General features: G+C 45.4%; 1 protein-coding gene across 1 annotated transcript; it reads left to right on the plus strand.

Annotated features, from left to right (window-relative positions):
- Positions 1–4,823: 4,823 nt before the first annotated feature.
- KLHL38 (kelch like family member 38) lies at positions 4,824–11,765 on the plus strand. The gene is made up of 4 exons (XM_008934559.2): positions 4,824–4,976; positions 5,526–7,000; positions 8,376–8,481; positions 9,985–11,765. The coding sequence occupies exons 2-4, from the start codon at positions 5,654–5,656 to the stop codon at positions 10,269–10,271; spliced, it is 1,740 nt and encodes a 579-aa protein (XP_008932807.1). The 5' UTR covers positions 4,824–4,976; positions 5,526–5,653; the 3' UTR covers positions 10,272–11,765.
- The last annotated feature ends 7,110 nt before the right edge of the window (positions 11,766–18,875 follow it).

An 18,875-nucleotide genomic window follows, 5' to 3' on the forward strand; every position in this document is an offset into this window, starting at 1 on the left:
CTGTTACCTTGCCTACAAAACCAAGCCCAGATTCAGTCAAGTCTTAAAATAAGCCTTAGTTCAGCACTAAATATCATACCAGTGAGAATGACAGCTGTGGTGATAGGGCATTCAGTGAATTCTGTTTGTTGAGCAGCTAAATAGAAAATTAATAATGTAATAGTTACAGAGGAATGGGAGAGGAGGATCATACAGGTATCTGGACTTAAAGAATAGGAAGAAGATCAAATAGTTGGCAACTAGCAACAGCAGAAGTTAGCAGACTTTTCTATGGGTGAGAGACAGCATTCACAATTGCAACAAAGGAAATTCCTATCAGATATACGGGAGCAGGTACACAGAGAGGTTGTGAAATCTCCACCTTTCAAGATTTCAGAACTTCAACTGGACAAGTTCCCGAGCAACCTAATGTAACTCTGATGTTAGTGCTGCTATGAGCAGGAGGTTATACTAGGTGAGTTCCCAGGGGCTTCCCAACACAATCTTCCTGTGACGCTAGGGGAATTTGGTATTTGTAAGCAGGAGAGCACTCCTGGCAGTGCTGTGTGGAAGTGCCTGAAGTAACACAAAGGATTTCCTGTTATTGCCCTGTATGATTGTCCATCAATTCCCCACACTCACAACAGACATGGTCTTCGCTACTTCCTAGCTTGGGGAGTTTCATTGCCTTTGGTGAACCTGAAATGTCAACCAGGGAGGTAGAGGACAGGGCCAAAGGACTGTTTTCCCAGTGCAGCAAATAGTAAATCCACACTCGGCTCTGGCTGAGCACAGACAGGACTCAGGGAAGCTGCTTCAGCGGGAAGTACCAGGATAAGTCCAAAACCAGACTGCACATGTGGAGTTAGGTCTCCTGATGGTGTTATCAGCTGGGTGAGAGACAGATATACATATCAAATAGAAAGGTCCCTATCCATGCTGTATCTTCTTAGTAATCCGCTAGTATAGACATATCTTTACACTTTCAATGCACATATTCATTATATACATTTACATGCATGTGTAAATATGCAACACATAAATCTAATCCTACTCCCATATTTCTCATCCCTCCAGCTTATAGTAAGCAAAATGATGTTCAGCGCTCATCTTACCCTGGTCAGGGCCCACTGACCAAGCTCCACACTGCCAGGGCACGCAGCATCCCAGGCAGACTGGCTGTGCTCCCAGCCTGGGCTGAAGGCTGCCATCCCAACCAACCACCACTGGTGCTCGGGGCATTCTTCCCATCCTCTCCAACTCATGGCATCTGATTAATTATGATCCCCATAATTGTCTCTTTATACAATGAGGAATGTTAATCTTGGGTTTTGTTTTCTCTCCCAGTTTTATTAAGATCATAATAAGGAATATTTTTTCTTGTCCCCTGTCAACTTACACTGCAAATTTGGCGAAAGGGATGATCTCTGTCTTGATAACTGTGGGAGCTGGTAGTCATCGAGACAGCACACGTAACACTGAATAAGCTCACTGAAGTAAATGCCTGGAACAGCTCTTTTTCTTTATCCATATTTGTTCATTTTCACCTGAATTGTAATAGGATCAGTGTATGAGTTTTAGAAGTTGTCTGACATCACCAGTCTTCTCTGTGCACCTGCTACTGGCCGATCAGATTACAGCTTTTTGCCACTCTGTTGCTTAGTGCATGATAATAGACCTTTCATGATCCCATTACATTAAAACATAAGAAAAGCTGCTCTGGGTCAGATCAAAGGTTCAGTGATTCTAATTCCAAAACTGAGCAACCTCAAACTCTTGAGAAAGAACAGAAGGAGAAGGATGAGTGTGTAGCACTGCAGCAACATGTGCGTTCTTTGGTAGATGTTTCGATTTTCTAGAAACTGCCCTGGACAGAGTTTGTGCAGCAGTAGTTGTAAAGGGTCACTGTTTTTAACAGCCCCCAGTGGCTCCAGCCCATCAAGGGTTTTGGGAGACCTGCAGCATCACACCCCACAGTGCTGCTGGGTCATACACCCTGCAAATGAGCCCACTTTCCCATTTGCACACGTTGTTCAGTCCAGACTGATCTTTGCAACATCCTACTTACATAGTAATGAAGAAGAATTCTGTTCTCCCAAAAAAGACCACTCAGGTCTGGTTTGGTCAACAGCATGTCATCCTTGGAAAGCTGCCTCAAGAATTCATTCAGAAACAGATTTTATCAGACAAGTTTGACTGTCCCACAGCAGAAACGGCTCCACCCTCTCACCAGGGTTCATGCTGCAGGGCTCATGACCCCACCAAGCAATGGGACATACTATTCTAAGCTATACCATGAAAAATGATTTCTAACTTATTTATATAGAAAATCCTAAATAAGCAGTGCTGATGTGCCCACTTAGTTGTAGATGTGTCTGAAACCACAATCTTTGGGGAAAAAAGAAGATAGAGTCGTAAAGCAGGAAGCAGGAGCTCCATTGCTCAGGAGCCCTGGCCCCAAATTGGCAGGGACCTGTGTGAGGACTCAGCAGGGAGAAGCAACCCCCCCGAGAGCAATGAGTTATTTAAACAGCACACTCTGTACTCTGGGTTAGCAGGAATTTGCATAACTGTGCAGAGCCCTCGAGCCTGGGATCTTCTAAATAAAAGCCACATTTATAACTATCTAAAGCAGAAGAACACCCCACCTACTCTTCTTCAATCCCATAAGTCAGTGTCATTAGTGAAGTCAGATAGAATCATTTGTTTCTTTAAGGGTTAAAAAAATAATCCATAGCCACTGCCAGGAAAAGGCAGAACTAAACAGGCAGCAAAGAGTTAGAGCCAGAACAGAGAGATAAATTTAAATCAATCATCAAAACGGACCACAACAAGAGCATATACATACAGAGCAAGAAAGAAAGCGAGAGAGTGTTTTGTTTGGGTAGCTAATGTTCCCTGGACAAGAAGAGAGAGAAATTCTCCTTTGGGTTTTTAATGCCACTCTAAATATTTATAGCAAGATCATGGCCAGCTGGTGAGGCAGTGGCTGGGAGTAGGGAGGGGAGGGCGCATTTTCCCCAGTGCCCCAACATCATTCTCCAAGTCGTTTCTTTACTTAAGAGGAGGGGAAAGGCTGCACATTGCCATGTTTACCCTCAGAGTGACTCATCTGCAGGAGTCAAGTCCAGCGGCTCCTGGTCATCCCCTCTCTCATCTCTCCTGGCCATTCATGCACATGTGCACACATACATGCACAGATTATGTGAGAAGCCTCCACCCTGTCTATAGCATGGGTCTGGGTCTTCAGGGTTTTATCTGGCTTTCAGGCATTTCACCACATCTTATGCTGCACTGAGAAGCCTTTGGGAAAGGCCATCTACAGCACAGCCCATGATGCAAAACTTCTGTTTTTAGAGGAACAGGCTGCCCCCATCTCCATAATCTGCTGGTCCATGGACACAGGGTCAGGAGCATATGGAGGATTGCAAACACCAGCACGGCATGAGGGTTGACTTAAGGGCATTGTGGCTCCCAATGATTTTTGCTCATCTGCCTCGCTGTGACCAGACGCAGACATGACTCACTCATGAGCTTTGGCTTTGAAAATATGAGGAGTTTTGCTTTAACCTTGTGTTTCCCTGTGGTAGAAATGCTTAGAAACTACATTTTGGATTGAATCCCACCCCAGAACAAATGGAGAAATTTCAGCAGAGAGGAGGGACCCAATCCAGTTATCCAGGCGTGGGCAACCAATGCTATTTCTCTTCAACCACCCAGGAACTTGGCACAGAGCTGGGACACATCACACTGGGGACCAGCTGGGGTTCTGGAGGATCCTCTGCTGGCACAAGGTGTTCAACTGATCCCAGCCCTGAGGGTGGATTTAGACTCACCATCATAGATGATGGGAGTGTTAAATATGGACACCTTCATATGATTGAGGCAACTGAGCACTTGTGGACATCCAGCAGTGCCTGGAGGACTGTCCACCTGCTCAAATACAGGTGGTACATACTGGTGACCTGAATAACTTGTCAGACTCAGTTGTATTGACTGGAACTCACTGGCTGCAAAAGGAGCTCAGACACCTTGTTCATCTGCAGTCAGAGACCCCATCCAGGTGTCTTCCCTGGGGAGCTCAGTGCCACCGTGGGACTTGCCACTCTGGGACCCACTCACTGCAGCAACCTGCTCCAGTCCTCCCACTCATAACACCAAACTTCCTCAAGCCACCTGCTTGAGCAGTTCTTTGCTAAGGGTTTCAGAGAGTTGAGGTCCTTATACAAAAGGCCACAACCTGGTATTTTCTATATGAATTATCAAGCACCATCAGAAAGATAAACTGCTCCAAGGGTAAACTTCATTCTCTGCTTGTCAAAGGTAGTTGGGCTTTCCGGGTCCACCTTGGAGCAGTGCTGGATGCAGCGGTCCCAGAGCATCAGCATCTCCCACCACACTGCGATGGGCTGATGCTCCCCAGATCTCTCCATAAGGTGGAGACACGGTCCATCTCACCCAGGGAGCCCTTCTCTCTCCCCCCTTCTCCATGAAACTACGGTATTACCTAGCGCGAGGCATGGCAGACTGTTTACAGCCTTCTAGAGTTCCCAGGCACTTTAGGACAGGGTCTTGCTGCTGTTTCCAAAGGGACAGCCAGGACTTTTATAAGTGAACTTTCCTCTCCGTGTCTATTTATTATAAGTAAACATTTGCCAGAAAAACACCATTCGGGCATGCTCAGAACCAGCCAGGTCATTGCAAAAGGCAGCGGCGGCGTCACATGTGATAACAGCGAGCAGCCCGTGTGCTCCTATTCTTAGCGCTGGAATGTGCACAATGCCCCGCCGCCCCGCCGCTCCTGCGCACAGCGCCCGGGAGCGGCAAAACTGACTTCAGAATAAACACGTCCAGAAATCACCCTCTATGAATCACCCTACCTACTGAAAGAAACGTCCTTTGGGTTTATAGGGTTTTTATCCAGGCTCTAGCTATGGAAAATCTCAGCAGAGAATAAGCGACAGAGAGTAAGTGCATGCAGGGAAGGACGACAGAAGGTAAACGCTTCTACCTTATGGTTCCACTGCAGGTTGAGCAGTTAGTCATGACAGTAGATACTCATCATATTGTTCTGCCTGGCACTTAATTTAGTCATTGTGTGTCTGATTAACATAAAAAAACCACAGCTAAGCAGAGTTAATAAATAACGGTTTTAATGCAGATTCCCAGTCTCTAGGGTTCCGTTTGCCCTGCTGCAGAGTTCAGCTCTGCCAGATTTGCATTCTTTGGGAATGACTAACTCTAGGGGAAAGAGGCGCAAGCTACTAAACTGCTAATACTTTAAAATAGTGAATAAATGTCTAAGTGCATTTATTCAACGTGATTAAAATGGACAAACCAATTGCTTCAGCCATCCAGCTTTAATCCCAAATCAGTGAGATAACTTCAGTGCTTTTGCTTCTTGCCAGGGACACAGGCAGTGCTGACCTCAGAGCTGCAACCTATCTGATAACTTTATGAAAATTTTAAAGGGTCTTAGGGACCTTTTGACTTCTTTATTATTTTCCCACTGTGCTTAACCAGTGTTCCATTTTTATGCGTAACAGCGAACGGATATTTAGAGGAACATCAAAGTCCCGATTTGTTCCCTTGGAGCTGGATATTTCAATAAAAGTTGCTAAGAATTCAGGGGTTTTTCTGCCAAGTCCAGTATTCATCTCTCTCCTATTTTGCTATGGAGGGGGAATCCACTGAAGAGTTTCTCTTCAAAGACCAGGACTTCTCCTCTGAACTGCTGAAGCAGCTGAATGCTCTGCGGCAGAGTGGGATGCTGACTGATGTTGCCCTCTGTTCCGGGGGTTTTGAAATCCCCTGTCACCGAAATGTGCTGGCTTCCAGCAGTCCGTACTTCAAGGCAATGTTCTGTAATGACTTCAGAGAGAGTCGCCAGGCTAAAGTCATCCTGAAGGGCATCGACGCCAACATTTTGGATCAGATTATCCTTTATGTTTACACAGGGGAGATTCTTATATCCACTGAGAATGTCCTGTGCCTGTTGGAGACTGCCTCCATGCTGCAGTACACTAAGCTATTTGAGGCCTGCTCTGCCTACCTTCAAGACAAGCTGACTCCTGACAACTGTCTGAGCATGATTAGACTGGCAAAAATCTTGAACTGCCAAAGTCTGAATAAGAAAGCCAAGGCTATGGCTTTGAAATGCTTTCCTGTGGTGGCCTCTTCTGAGGACTTGAAGGACCTTTGTCCCTTGGAGCTCATCGACTACCTTGGGGACGATGAACTCTGTGGGGAGGAGGAGCAGGTCTTTGAGGCACTGATGGTCTGGGTCCGGCACGACCTCCAGGCACGACAAGGCTACATCCAAGAATTGTTCAAGAAAGTCCGGCTTCAATACGTCCATCCAACTTTCCTCTTCCACTTCATTGCCAATGACTCACTCGTTCAGTCCTCACCCACTTGCAGGAGCATCCTTGAGTCAGCCTGGAGACATATGTTTTCCCTGTACAGCACCAACGCACCTGACATCAAACCCATGATGCATGTTCCTCGCCGGTACTCCAACCAAGAGTTCCTCATCATCATTGGTGGCAGGAAGGACAGCCAGCAGACGAGGGATGTCCTGCTCTATGATGACAAGACAAACCAATGGCTGAGCCTGGCCAAACTTCCCATGCACCTGTACAAAGCCTCTGCAGTGAGTTTACACAGCAACATTTATGTGCTCGGAGGGATGCCTGTTAGTAATAAGAAAAGCCTGGTCAGTGGTAATATTTACATTTACTCCCTCAAACTCAATCAGTGGAGGTTGATTGAGCATATGTTAGTTCCACGTTACTCCCACAGAAGTCTGGCATATAAAAATTATATTTTATCATTCGGTGGAATTGGTGAAAACCAGGAAATCCTGAATTCTGTGGAAAGATATGATAGTGTCTACAACACCTGTGAGAGCATGGCAAACATGCCTGTTGCTGTTCTTCACCCTGCTGTTGCTGCCAAAGATCAGAGGGTCTACCTCTTTGGGGGAGAAGACATTATGCAAAACCCAGTTCGACTGATCCAGGTAATGATCGGTCCTGCTTGTCATAGGCAATTTCTTCTAAGGTATTTCAACAGTCCATCACCCTCATGAGAAAATCAAACCACCTAGAAAACTTTATTGTGAGTCGCAGCAAGGGGCAGGTTGAGTTGATACATGGCTTCCAGGACCATTGCAGCCATTTCATTTTCCCCTTCTGAAGGTTTTTCAGGCACAAGCCCTGACATACTTCTTTGGGTGTCAGTCAGCTGTGCCTCTGGTGAGCACTAAGGCCAGGGCTGCTGCAGATGATGCTATGGCAGGCGGCAGCAGCCCCCCCTGCCCAGCTTCATGCCTGTAGCCAATATCACCAGAACCAGTGCTTTCTCCTTGGCAGCCGAGCTGGGGTCTCAGCCGCACACCTGCTCACTCGCAGCGAACACGAACACTCACCATCATTAGAGCGATTAGATACTCACTCATCAAAGGGCCAGGACTTAAACTGACAGTCATTTCATATAAACAGTTGTGTTAAAAACGTAGCTCCTGCCACATGTTGCTGGCTTCTCTGTCTGCTTTCAGCGGTTACACTCTATTAAGAAGAAAAAATTCATACAATTTTTTCTTATCCGATTTGTTGCTTTAGTAACATTGTAGTGTTTCTATCCCCGTAAGTGTTTTCCACTGGTTGAGGTGCTTTAACTAAGAATCATTACGAGCTAAGATGGCACCAGCACACGAGCAATACTTTGTGATTATAATGGTACTTGATTATCAGGGGAAGGAAATGTATTTATCTGTTAATGGGAAGTTGCCCTGGAGATATTTACTATATTGAGAACCAGATAATATGGCATAAAAGTTTGTGTCACCCAGATATGGATGACTGAATGATCATCATCTGGCAACAGCTCTTTTTCTCACATGAATTGATGACTTAGATACCACTCTAAGTCCCTTTGCCAGCCACCAGCACAAATATAGCAGCTGAGCAAATATGGTGGCTGCCAGCAAAGCTAGGTGAAGTTGAAGTTTGTTTGCCCAGGAAATTGCTAAGACCAAGGCAGGAATACACAGAATAACTGGTAAATGAAATTAATGGGCTTGCACTTTGGGAGAGCAAGTTACAGTGATTTAATAGCTGTGCAAAGGTCTACAGCCAAGAAGCTTGTATATGGCAGACACACTTCATCTTAGTGTGTGTGCTAGCATGTCCTGAGCAGACAAGCCTGGGGAACTAGAATGCTTTCCAGGAAGATATATTAGGAAAAAAAATGGGTATATTCTCAGATTTCCAGGACTTTGAGCCAGAGGATTGTATTTATTAGGGCAAAATAAACCCCTTAAGTTCTCTGTAATTACAAATGCCAGTTGAAATATAACATAAACGGCTGTGTGAGTATCTTTATTTTCTTGTCAGGTTTACCATGTGTCCAGGAATACATGGTTTCGGATGGAGACTAGAGTGGTGAAGAATGTCTGTGCACCAGCTGTCACAATTGGAGACCAGATTATCATCATAGGTGGTAAGAGTTCTGTTTCACCTTCCTTCTGCCTCCCCCTACCCAGATCTTGTGGGTTTTTACAGCCTTCCTGTGGCTTTTGAGGGGGTGGTCCCTCAAAAAGCACCTGGATCTTGGGAAAGAAAGGAGGACTGTGCCCATCCTCCATCCACTTCTCTTACGGCAATGGAAGCAGAGATAAGTTCTCCATGAGGCCCCTTTTTACTCCAAGTAGCAGGACCTGGGTGGGGGAAACTAAGGAAAAGCCAATGCAAGTTGCTGGTCTGCAGAAGGAAGGATGCCAAAAGCATGGGGATCCTGCTTCTCCCTTGCTGACTCACATCCTGGAACTTTCTGTCTGCTCTTCTTGGGATAATAGAGAGCGTGGTTACCACAATCGTTGGGATGGGTGGGCTATAGGTCTATGAGATGTTGGTTGGTCCTGTAGTTGCCTCCTGAGGGTAATTGTGAAATGTCCTGAAAGGGGTGTGAAACACCTGGAAAGAAGAAACTCCGCAGTGTCTTTTTCAACCTGAGGACCAGCCTCTGCCCACTGGCACTTTGGTGTATTATGTCATTGGTTTTGGCACTCTACAATCCTGAATGCAGCTCCCCCGATCACAGACTGTCAAGAGGAAGCATGTGTTAGATTATGTAAGAGAAAATGAGACACATAGTAGTTTTGGCAGAGCAGTGAACTGAACGCAAATCACGCGAGACTCAAAGATGGTGTCACCCCTCAGGGGGAGGCCACTGCTACCCTTTGCAGTCAGAACACAGGAGAGCTGAGTCCAAAGGTCCCAGACTATCCTGTGTGGCAGATTATCCTTACCTCAGACCACACTCTTGTTTTTATACATGGGCAGGGTACTGCTGGGTACCAAGCTTCCACACCTCCATTGCTCCAGGGCAATGGCCCTTTTACCAGCCCTTACCTCTCAGCCGATCCGAGGTTACATCACCTCTCAGTGGAAGAGCTGTACACTGGGTCACTGGCGTGGTGGCTGGCACAGATATGGCACTGTGGACTTTAGGAGTGGAGCAAACACCAGTGGCACTGTGCTGAGTACTCAGCTCCGTTCAGAAGGCAGCCACAACTCCAACCCAACAAGGCACTGTTGTTCCTCTCCCGTATGCCACTGGTTTCTCTATTACCAAGTGAAGCTCAAGGAGTCTCTTGGGTGAAAAGAAGTATTTTGGGATGTTTGAAGACACATGCAGGTAACTACAAGCTCCAACTGTGTGAGACAGGTTGGTTGCCTGATCTGATGGGTCTTATGGTGCTTATTGAGCCCTGGCTGCCAAGGTGCTAGTAGACAGGGTGAGGACAAACAGGAAAGAAAGATAGACAGACAGGCATTCCTGTGACACATCATCACTTCCTAGCTTAGAGATCTTAACTCTGCCAAATTATGTACCAGTATAATAGGTTTTATTGAAGACTATCAGGAAATATATTATCATTCCTTCTGCTGTCCATAAGCTTTAATTCCCATCTGTCTCTTCCACCTCTGGCTTTTCATTCAGGGTACACCAGGAGAATCATTGCTTATGATACAAAAGGCAACAAGTTTGTTAAATGTGCAGACATGAAGGACAGACGAATGCATCATGGGGCCACTGTCATCAAGAACAAGTTGTATGTCACAGGAGGACGATGTCTCACCACAGACAATGTCATCAAGGACCTGGATTCCTTGGACTGCTATGATCCAGAGACTGACACGTGGACACCAAAGGGAAAACTGCCACATAGACTCTTTGACCATGGATGCCTTACGCTCCAGTGTGTCCCCTGTTCTAACCTTCTCTAAACGAGCTTTGGTACTTCCTTTGTGCTTTCCTTCCCGGAAAGGACTTGCCTCGCTCTGCAGAGAGCACATGGGGAATCCTTATGGGGTCAGGCAAACTCTTGACTTTAAATGCACAAGAAGCGCTAGTCCTTCCCAGACCCTGTGCCAGAAAGATCATAAGCTCTGTGCTTGTGCCTATTCACCTGACTGGTATTGCATATGGTGCTGCTGAGTCCAGTGTGGAGGCCTTACCCAGTATCTCAATAGAAAAAAGATACTGGGTAAGAACCCATTGTAGGATTTGGCCTTGTACAGACTGTAAAAGGAAAAGTGAGTAGGGATGCTGATATCTCCAGGGAAAGTAAGATCTGGATAACCTGCCTTTGTTGGCATGCAAACTCAGCTGCCTGGGCAGCCCTTAGCTGCTCGGTGCTGACCAAGCTTTCTGTTTCCCGTGATGGGAGCATTTAGAATAGGAAGCCCTGAGCTTCAGTCTTGTAGCCAGGCCAGCAGCAGCTGCCTGCATTAGCTATGGTAGTCATCTCATAAGAAATAAAATTTTAATGTTCCTAACAGCAAATTAGAAATAAGCAAAAGACTGATGGTTTGATCTGAACTCTCATATTGCAGCAAAATGCAGATTTGACTTTTCTGAGCTAACACTCTTTCATAGTGAAGGGAAGACTTTTGTTCCCCCTGCCTGCCCTCTGAAGGAGCAGGAGAAGGTGGGATGGAATTTAAGATTGTCTGCATCTTCTTTTTCAAGGGATCTTGTTTTGCAGGGATCTTCTCCTTTTGCATCAGTAGTAGCAGTGGGGTTAGTTAGGAAGAGTTTGGCTGATGGAATTCTTGAAATTTGGAATAGCAGAGAGGACATATGGAGGAAAGGGGATATAAAAGAGAAGAGGTATTTAGGAGGAACAATTTCTTTTTCCCTTTCTCCTCTCTCCAAACCACTGGGAAAAAAACCATGAGACAAAGCCAGTGACAGGAAGCCAGCTTTCCAAGAAGAGCAAGTCTAAATCTGCCACTTGGCAAAGCAGCTCTGGCTCCACCAATATTTTTGTGGGGTTCTGCCACTAAGTACATACTTTTAAAGGGAGGGGATTAATCATCAGATACTGAACAGGCTGTGAACTGCTGTTAGGTCACCAGGCTTGGTAAGATTGCTGAGATAGCAAGGAGCTTTAAAGATAGCACTGATGTCCACCATCCAAAGAAAGGATGGTAGGAAGAACACCCCTTTTTGAAAGAAAGTGGGACTTTTCCAAGGGTACAGGGTGGCATGAGGAAACCACACTCAACCTCCCTCTTTACAGAAGGCTGCACAGGCATGTCGTCACCACTACATTGCAGTAAACTAACTCGGGATCCTAAGATCCCCTCCCATAAATCTGTGACTGGGAGTAGAAGGGTGACTGAAATAGTTAATGAAGTGGGGGGCTGGAAGAAAGTATTTGGTATCAACTGCTGTTGTAACAATGTGGAATAAAAGGGTTATTATTGTTTGTATGAGCTTTGTGTTCAGGAGTCCCCATTGTTCCCTCTGAATTGTTGATAAAGGGAATTGTTTTTGTACCAGTGGGTATTGCCAGGGTTTCCTTCTAAGGATCTGAGTAAACCTGCAAAAAATGAGTGGGAACCCAAACTTGTCTCCCAGCTCAGAAGCCTTTGGCTACATTTCTCTTCTGTCTTTCAGTCTATATCATCGTCTCCTCCCTGTGCAAAGCAGAGCTAAATCACAGCATTTGCCAAGTTGGACTGGAGCAGTGATTCATCCTGCTTCCTCACAGACCATCTCCATCCCTCTGGAGAAAGAAGCCTTGTCATGGCCAATTATGGAATGTCTGCCCCAGGGAGATGTTTATTGCTAACCCTGCAGTGCTGCCTTCCCAAACTCCTTCCTGTTGCGACCCTGCTCAGCTCCAAAGTCCAGGAGACGCCAGTTGCTGCCATGCATTTTAGCTGACACAGATTCCTGCCAGGCTCGTGACTGTACCCAAAACCCAGGGGGAAAAAAGTTGACTCAGGGCCATAACCCCATGTTTGCAAACCATTGCCACAGTCATTGGTTTACGCTTAGAAGCAAACAGATTTTTTTTTTAATTCCCGTATCATATAACTAGTGATTTTCTCCATGTTCTTGTGGGCACCAAATAGTACCTTGCACAGCTGTAGCTGGGCAGGAAATGGGGAGTGCAAAGAAGAGGCAGGGTTGCAGCAGCATTCCCCTCAGCATCTTTCCTCCATCCTCCAGGGAGCCCTAACATCACCCCCAAGTCCTTGGAGACACCAAGGGCTATGGCCAGCCCTGCTGTGGCTGCAGCCCTGTGCTCCTTCTCTTCACAAACTCCTCACCTCGTGCCCATAATTCAAGGAATTTGGAGTCACTGGGAGGTAAATTCAAATGCTCGTGGTTTCTGATAGATTTCTGTCTTGTGGTCAGTTTTGATGCAAACTCTGACCAAAGATTTTGGTGCCCTTCACAGAAAAAAGGTTGAAATCAGAGAACAGGGTTGAGCCTTTTCAAGGCAGATGAGGGATGGTGGAGTTGCTTGGTCACAGAGAGGCAGCAGCACATGCAGCTACAGGACAGGGGATACTCAACAGTGGGACAGGCACTATGGGAAGAAGGGATATTGCCTTTCTAATTAGGTGCTGACCACCACCTGGCCCACCTTGAGCAGTACCTAATACCATCCTGACTGCTTTGCAGTTGTTGTATCCCAGTGGTGCTATGGGTAAAAACACTCCTAGCAAAGGTACTTCTTTCTCCAGTATCAGGAGGGGACTTTTACGAGCAGAATCTGCAAGGCTGCCACTACATGAGTCATTACATGTTTTCTCAGAGGTCTCATCATCCTAATATTCAAACATTTGAGTGCTTACTTAGATGGGAATCCCCCATGTGATAGCAGCAAGACACTTCACAAATACAATGATGGCCCCATGGAAAGGTGTGAATTTGTTGCTTTTCATTTAATAACCATGGAAGCCAAGGAAAAGAGGCTTTTAGAAAAGGGTTGTTGATTGGAGGTCAGCCTTCAGAAGGGTTGATCACCTGACACATTTTTTCAAATCAGGGAATGCTGTAAAAGCTCATCACCTCCAAGGTCTCATTTTCAAGTGTCCTGACTCAGACACTAGATTATGCAACCCATAGGATCATATGGCTGAAAGTAGCCTGTTCCATGGGACAGTGAGTTACCCATGGCAGGTACTTGTCCAATGCACAGAAAATCTCCCATGAGAGATGTTCTGATCCCTCCCAAAGTAATGTACTTGAGTGTGTTATTAATCTCAGAGCTTTTAATACTGTCTATACTAAATCTTCTTTGCTGTACCTTCTGCCATACCCACAGGGATAAAGGGTAATCGATTACCCTTTTAGATACCATGTATTTTTTTACATCTTTAAAGTTTATTAGGATGTTTCAAATTCTCTAGACTAAACAAACCCAGCCCTTTCAATCTTTCCTCATAAGTCATGTTTTCTAGACCTCTGATCATTTTTGTTGTTCTCTTCTGGACAATTTCCAGTTTATCTGTTGGTGGTTTTTTATTTATTTAAGCGCAGGGCCGTGGCTCAGCCTTGCAGTGCTGAGAAGGGCAATAAACCTTGTCTGCATCTTACCTACAGCATTCCTGGTCTTGCAGACCAGAAGGACTTTTGCTTTTCACAGCAGCAGTAGATCACTGACTGGGGTTCAGCTGTGCTCACCACTAAGGAATGTTTGCAAGTTTGGGCAAGGTCACATGGAAAGACTGCAGGACATCCAGGATCTCCCAGGGTTATTCTGTAACTCTCCATCTTTGCTTTGGCTCATCAGGATCCCAAGTCAGACGCTGTTGAAAACAATAAGTTTCTCCATGAACTTCAACATGGAGCTTTGGACTGGGCCCTAATTATTGTGTTCTCAGCTGGGTTCATCACTAATTCTATTAATTTTAAAGGCAAATATTTAATGTTTGAATCATTTTTTTTTATACTAGGAGAAAAGTTTCAGGCAAAAAAATAAAAAAGGAAGAGAAGAGATTGCATTTTCTTTTCAACTTTCACTTGCCTTGCTGCAAACCCAGAGCTGAGTCCTGCTGCACAGACAGCCTGTGGCGGGTGGTTAGCTTTGCTTTGATCTCAGCAAAGAGCTTCGTAGGTTAAGCCTGTGTTTTTTCACTGTAACAATTTATCAAACAACACAGTCCTTTCCAACGGCAGCCTTTTTCTTGCACAGTAATATGTTTATAATTATAATGCATTTCCTGCTTCTTTTTGATTAAACACACCTGACAAAGTAGGAAAGATGTCAATGCATAAATAAATGGGCACACCAAGTTCATCACTTCGTTCTTTTTTTCCAAAAGCCAAGGAGTTCATTGTGAGGTGAATCCTCTAGTTGAGAAGGAAACAATTGGAGAGAGGATATATGAATAGCGTACAGGGTAATTTATCCCTGGCATTGTTCCTTAGCCTGACCTGAGAGCCATTAATAATTGACAGCAGCAAAAACAATCCCTTTTTACAAATATAAACATCCATACTTTTTTTCCAGCTGCTTGAAAGCTCCCCTGTTAAACAGTCATATTCTCCACGGCACAAGGAGCATGAATTCCTTAGTGCAAGGTTGCACCAGCAAAGGAGCTGAGACCTGCTAATTAGTGAATTGCTAATAAGGTTTTCAGCAGCTAAACCTGATGAGTTTTCCCTGGGGCCCAAATGAAGCAGAGTTCATATGGAGGAACTGGTCTCTTAGTCTGCCCGTGCCACCAAAGTCCACAGGGCTCCTCAGGCTTTGTGTTGGAGCCCTGAGAGATTGATCTTGCCTCTTCTGTTTATTGAAGTTTCCAAAATAGTAGCAGAGTAGCGAGGAGCCCAACTGCTCTGTCACTCGGCAAGTCACCCACCGGCTCCAGCTGCCGCCTGTCACTTCTCTCCCCAGGGCTCTTTGTTTCCCTGCACTTCTTTCATGTTGCAAGAACCCTTTCCGAGAAAAGCAAGCAGCAGCACATCCCAAGCAGCCCTGGGCCATTAGGCGTGTGCCTCGTGGCTGCTTTAAACACAAGGCATCCTCACAGCTGTTGGAGACATTTGGCTCTAGGCTTGGGGGTGAGCCACGAGTTAAATACTGCTACAGGTGGGAAAAGGGGACAGAATCTGGTCCACTTCTTCATCTGGTCAGGAAGATGTTTGTAAACCACCCTCCTATATCTAATCCTCCATGTCTTGCTCTCTGAAGTTTGTTTCTTGACCAGGCTGTATCTTCTGATGAACAAGCCGTGTCCCACCATCCCTCCCTAAAGCAGGCATGCCGGAACAAGGACAAAGGCAAGACCACTTCTTCAGATCTCCCAGTACCACAACTGTAATGACATCCCCTGAGTTTTGCCCTGGTCTTGGCACGTTGCTGAGTTTTCTCTCTGCTCTCAAACATGTCCTCAGACCAAACAACTGGGCAGATGTGCCCTGAAACAATGTTTGGAAATGGCAATGACCACCCAGAGCACCAGGATGTGATACCAAGGACTATCAAGTCCAAATTTTCAAGTTGATGAGATGCTCCTGGTCTGTAAAATCAGCCCAAAACAATCTGAACCTTAGAGTAGAGCCCTTAGAGCTCTCTGTAAGAGCTGGGAATATGTAGGGGAATGTGTTTAGCCCTGAGGAGCAGAGAGAGGGTGCTGCAATGTGGGAAAGGGCAGTGTTTTATCCAGATCAGCAGCAAGTCCTGGAATTAATAGGGTTGATTAAACCATCTTGATGTGCATGGTATGTGGAGATAAAGGCCCAATTCCCTAGGGCTTCTAGTGAAAATTATACGTTAACCATAACAGTACGTGACATTCCCCGACAGGGATGAGGGACTCTGCTGGAAGACAAGAGACAAGTACAAATCAAGGGGGCAAAAGAGGCAGCTCTTGGGAGAGCAAAGTTACCACAAACTTGCTGGATCTGTTTCAATGCTGAAATGACGTGGATCCTGGCACCAGGCAGATCGAAAGCAAGGGAGCTATGCCTGCTTTGTGTTGTTATGACACATATATTTCCCTGAAAATGACATTAAAGAGTACCAGAGGCTCAAACATTGTTCTGTTTATCTGTTCCCTGGGTAGGGCTCTTACTCTTAGAGACAGCCTGAGCACTGCAGAGTATGGCCCCTGTCAAAACTTTTCCTCTGTCATGGAGACCATCAGCAAGTGTGAAATGGGAAGCCAGCCCAGGGAGTCAGGGCATACATGACTGTTGCCTGCTGCCGCCTGGCAGGACAGCATCCCTTCGAGACACACAAAGGGATGAGCTGTGGGAGAACATTCCCCTGCCATGCACTGAGGTTTGCCAGATAGGAAGCAGATGGCATAGGATGATTACTCCCCAGGGCATTGACCCTGGGTTCATCCTGTGCAGATGAAAGGCTCCATGGAAAGGCTCCTCATCACCCAGGCTGTGTCAATGGTACCTCAATATGCTTCAGGCCACATTTCAGCCCTGGGGCTCCCTTGCAGTGAAGCTGGCACCTGAGTTACCCGTTAATTCACAGAGTGAACTAACCCATGCTTGTGCAAGCAATACACAGATAGCCATGGCATCCTAAGAAGACTCCCAGCAGCTTAACTGAGTGCCAGCTCAAGCCTTGGCCAAGAAGGAAAGCAGAGAGGTCCTATGGACGTTCTTCAAGATGCTGTGATATTGAATGGATGATTCAGACCTTTTTAAAAGAAGGCAATCTTTGGGCTTGGGAGGTGCTGGCTGAAGACTTCTATCTGAAAGATCCAGTTTAGAGCCTACAAGAGTTGTCTTTCTACTCATAATAACTTGGAACAAATGTCAGTAAATAGAGTCTGTTTCTTGTCCAGGCATAGAGGGCTCTGGAAATATTCTCAAAAGAAAAACAGCAACACACAGTGAAAGAAGTGGTGCAGGCAAACTGAAGTACAAATGGCAGAGAAGCCAAAAGCGTGTTTGCCCTTCCAATCTTGAGCTCATGTTTTTTATGGCATGAAATGTGACATGCACAGTCAGTCGTGGATTTCAAGCTGAGAGTCTGTTATTTGTGATGGCAGTGTAAAATACACAGACCCTTACTCCAAAGAGCTTATGAGAGATTGAGAGCAGAGAACACAGATGGCCCTCAGACCATCATAAGCTGGAGTTTCAAAGCATCCAGCTCATTCATTAGGCAAGAGCAACACCTTATGCCATAATCTGGATAACTGAAGCAGACCTAAAAGAAAAAAAACTTTGACTCTTTTCACCCTAGTCCACAGCCTATCCCACAGATCAGCATACAGATATGATTGAACAAGTGCCAAGGCATAGGACTATCTGGAAATTTGGCAACACTGGCCGCACCAATCTCTTCTATCCCCAAGTGCCTGATAGCCAGAAGGGCACCATTAACCTAAAACTTACCTAGGATAGGAGATTTTTTCGTGATTTTCTGCATCTAGATTTTTCCCTTCCCCAAGAAAGGTAGCAGAAGGTTTGGGACAATCTAGAAATGGGCACACACCTGGGAAAGTGTATCACTTCTGCTTTAAAAAACAAAGATTTATAGAGTAAGGACAGAACATTCAGACAGCTCAGGGCACTCTGATTTCCAAGAACAAGCTATAAAAACCATTTAGATTGTCTGAAAATTCTTTGGCATTTCCCTTTCATATTTCCAAAGCAATTTACAAGGTAAGGTGATAGGTAGTGCAGACCAACCTTCCTAGGACTGCCACAGGTGAAGGGAAATGTAGCAGGGGAAATGATTACATGGATCAATAGGATTTTGCCTTTGTCATATTTGTTTGATGCTAGAACACATTCTCCTCTGCTAATTTGTGGCTGGACTGATGCAAATACATGGATTTTCATGTAAATACAGCATACTGCTTTATGGCTGCAGAATGTTGATGAGCTCAGTTTGATCAGGAGAAAATCCCTGCCCAGGCTTTAGTAGAAACCTGCAGATACACAGATAGCAGAACAGTGGTACTGCCAGCCTCAGTGGGATGTGGCACTTGCAAACAGCATGAGTCATTTGCCCTGGAGCTGTAGTAGCAGAGAAGATCTGAAGATCTAGATCAAATTGGTGAATCTGCAGCATCTGACACAGTTTAAGAGGTTAAGCCTATTTGTAGACAAATGAGGGTAATTTTCATAGCTGAAGGGATTATGTGTTGTTTTTTTTTTAATAAATTCATAATAAACTCTAGGAAGGAGAATACTGAGACCTGTACTCAGATAACTCTGTGGAGATGAGAGGAAGTTTGTCCAAGACAGGGATGGAGTCGAAGGAGCCAGAAACTCAAGACTGCATTATCCTCAGTGCTTTGTTTTTATCCACTCACAGGATTAAGTTATGCTTTCAGGACAGTACAAAGCATCCCTCTGGAGCCAGACCTTGATCTCCCTGCCTGGTGCATAGGTGGAATCCACAGAAGTGCATTTGAAGGGGGAACCTGGGAGAGATAGAATGGCTGTGCATCCGTGGGCAAACATTCCCTTCTTTTCAGGGGAATTTCTATTCATCGTTTCTTGTCTTACTTCTGCTTTAGTCAAATATAATGCTTCATATAATTAAAAAAGGGACAACATTTTGCTCTTCTAATGACATGAAATACTTGAACAGACAAATTGTAAAC

Source organism: Manacus vitellinus, unplaced genomic scaffold (genome assembly GCF_001715985.3).
Source record: "Manacus vitellinus isolate BGI_N305 unplaced genomic scaffold, ASM171598v3 scaffold_1_pilon, whole genome shotgun sequence".
Lineage (NCBI taxonomy): Eukaryota > Metazoa > Chordata > Aves > Passeriformes > Pipridae > Manacus > Manacus vitellinus.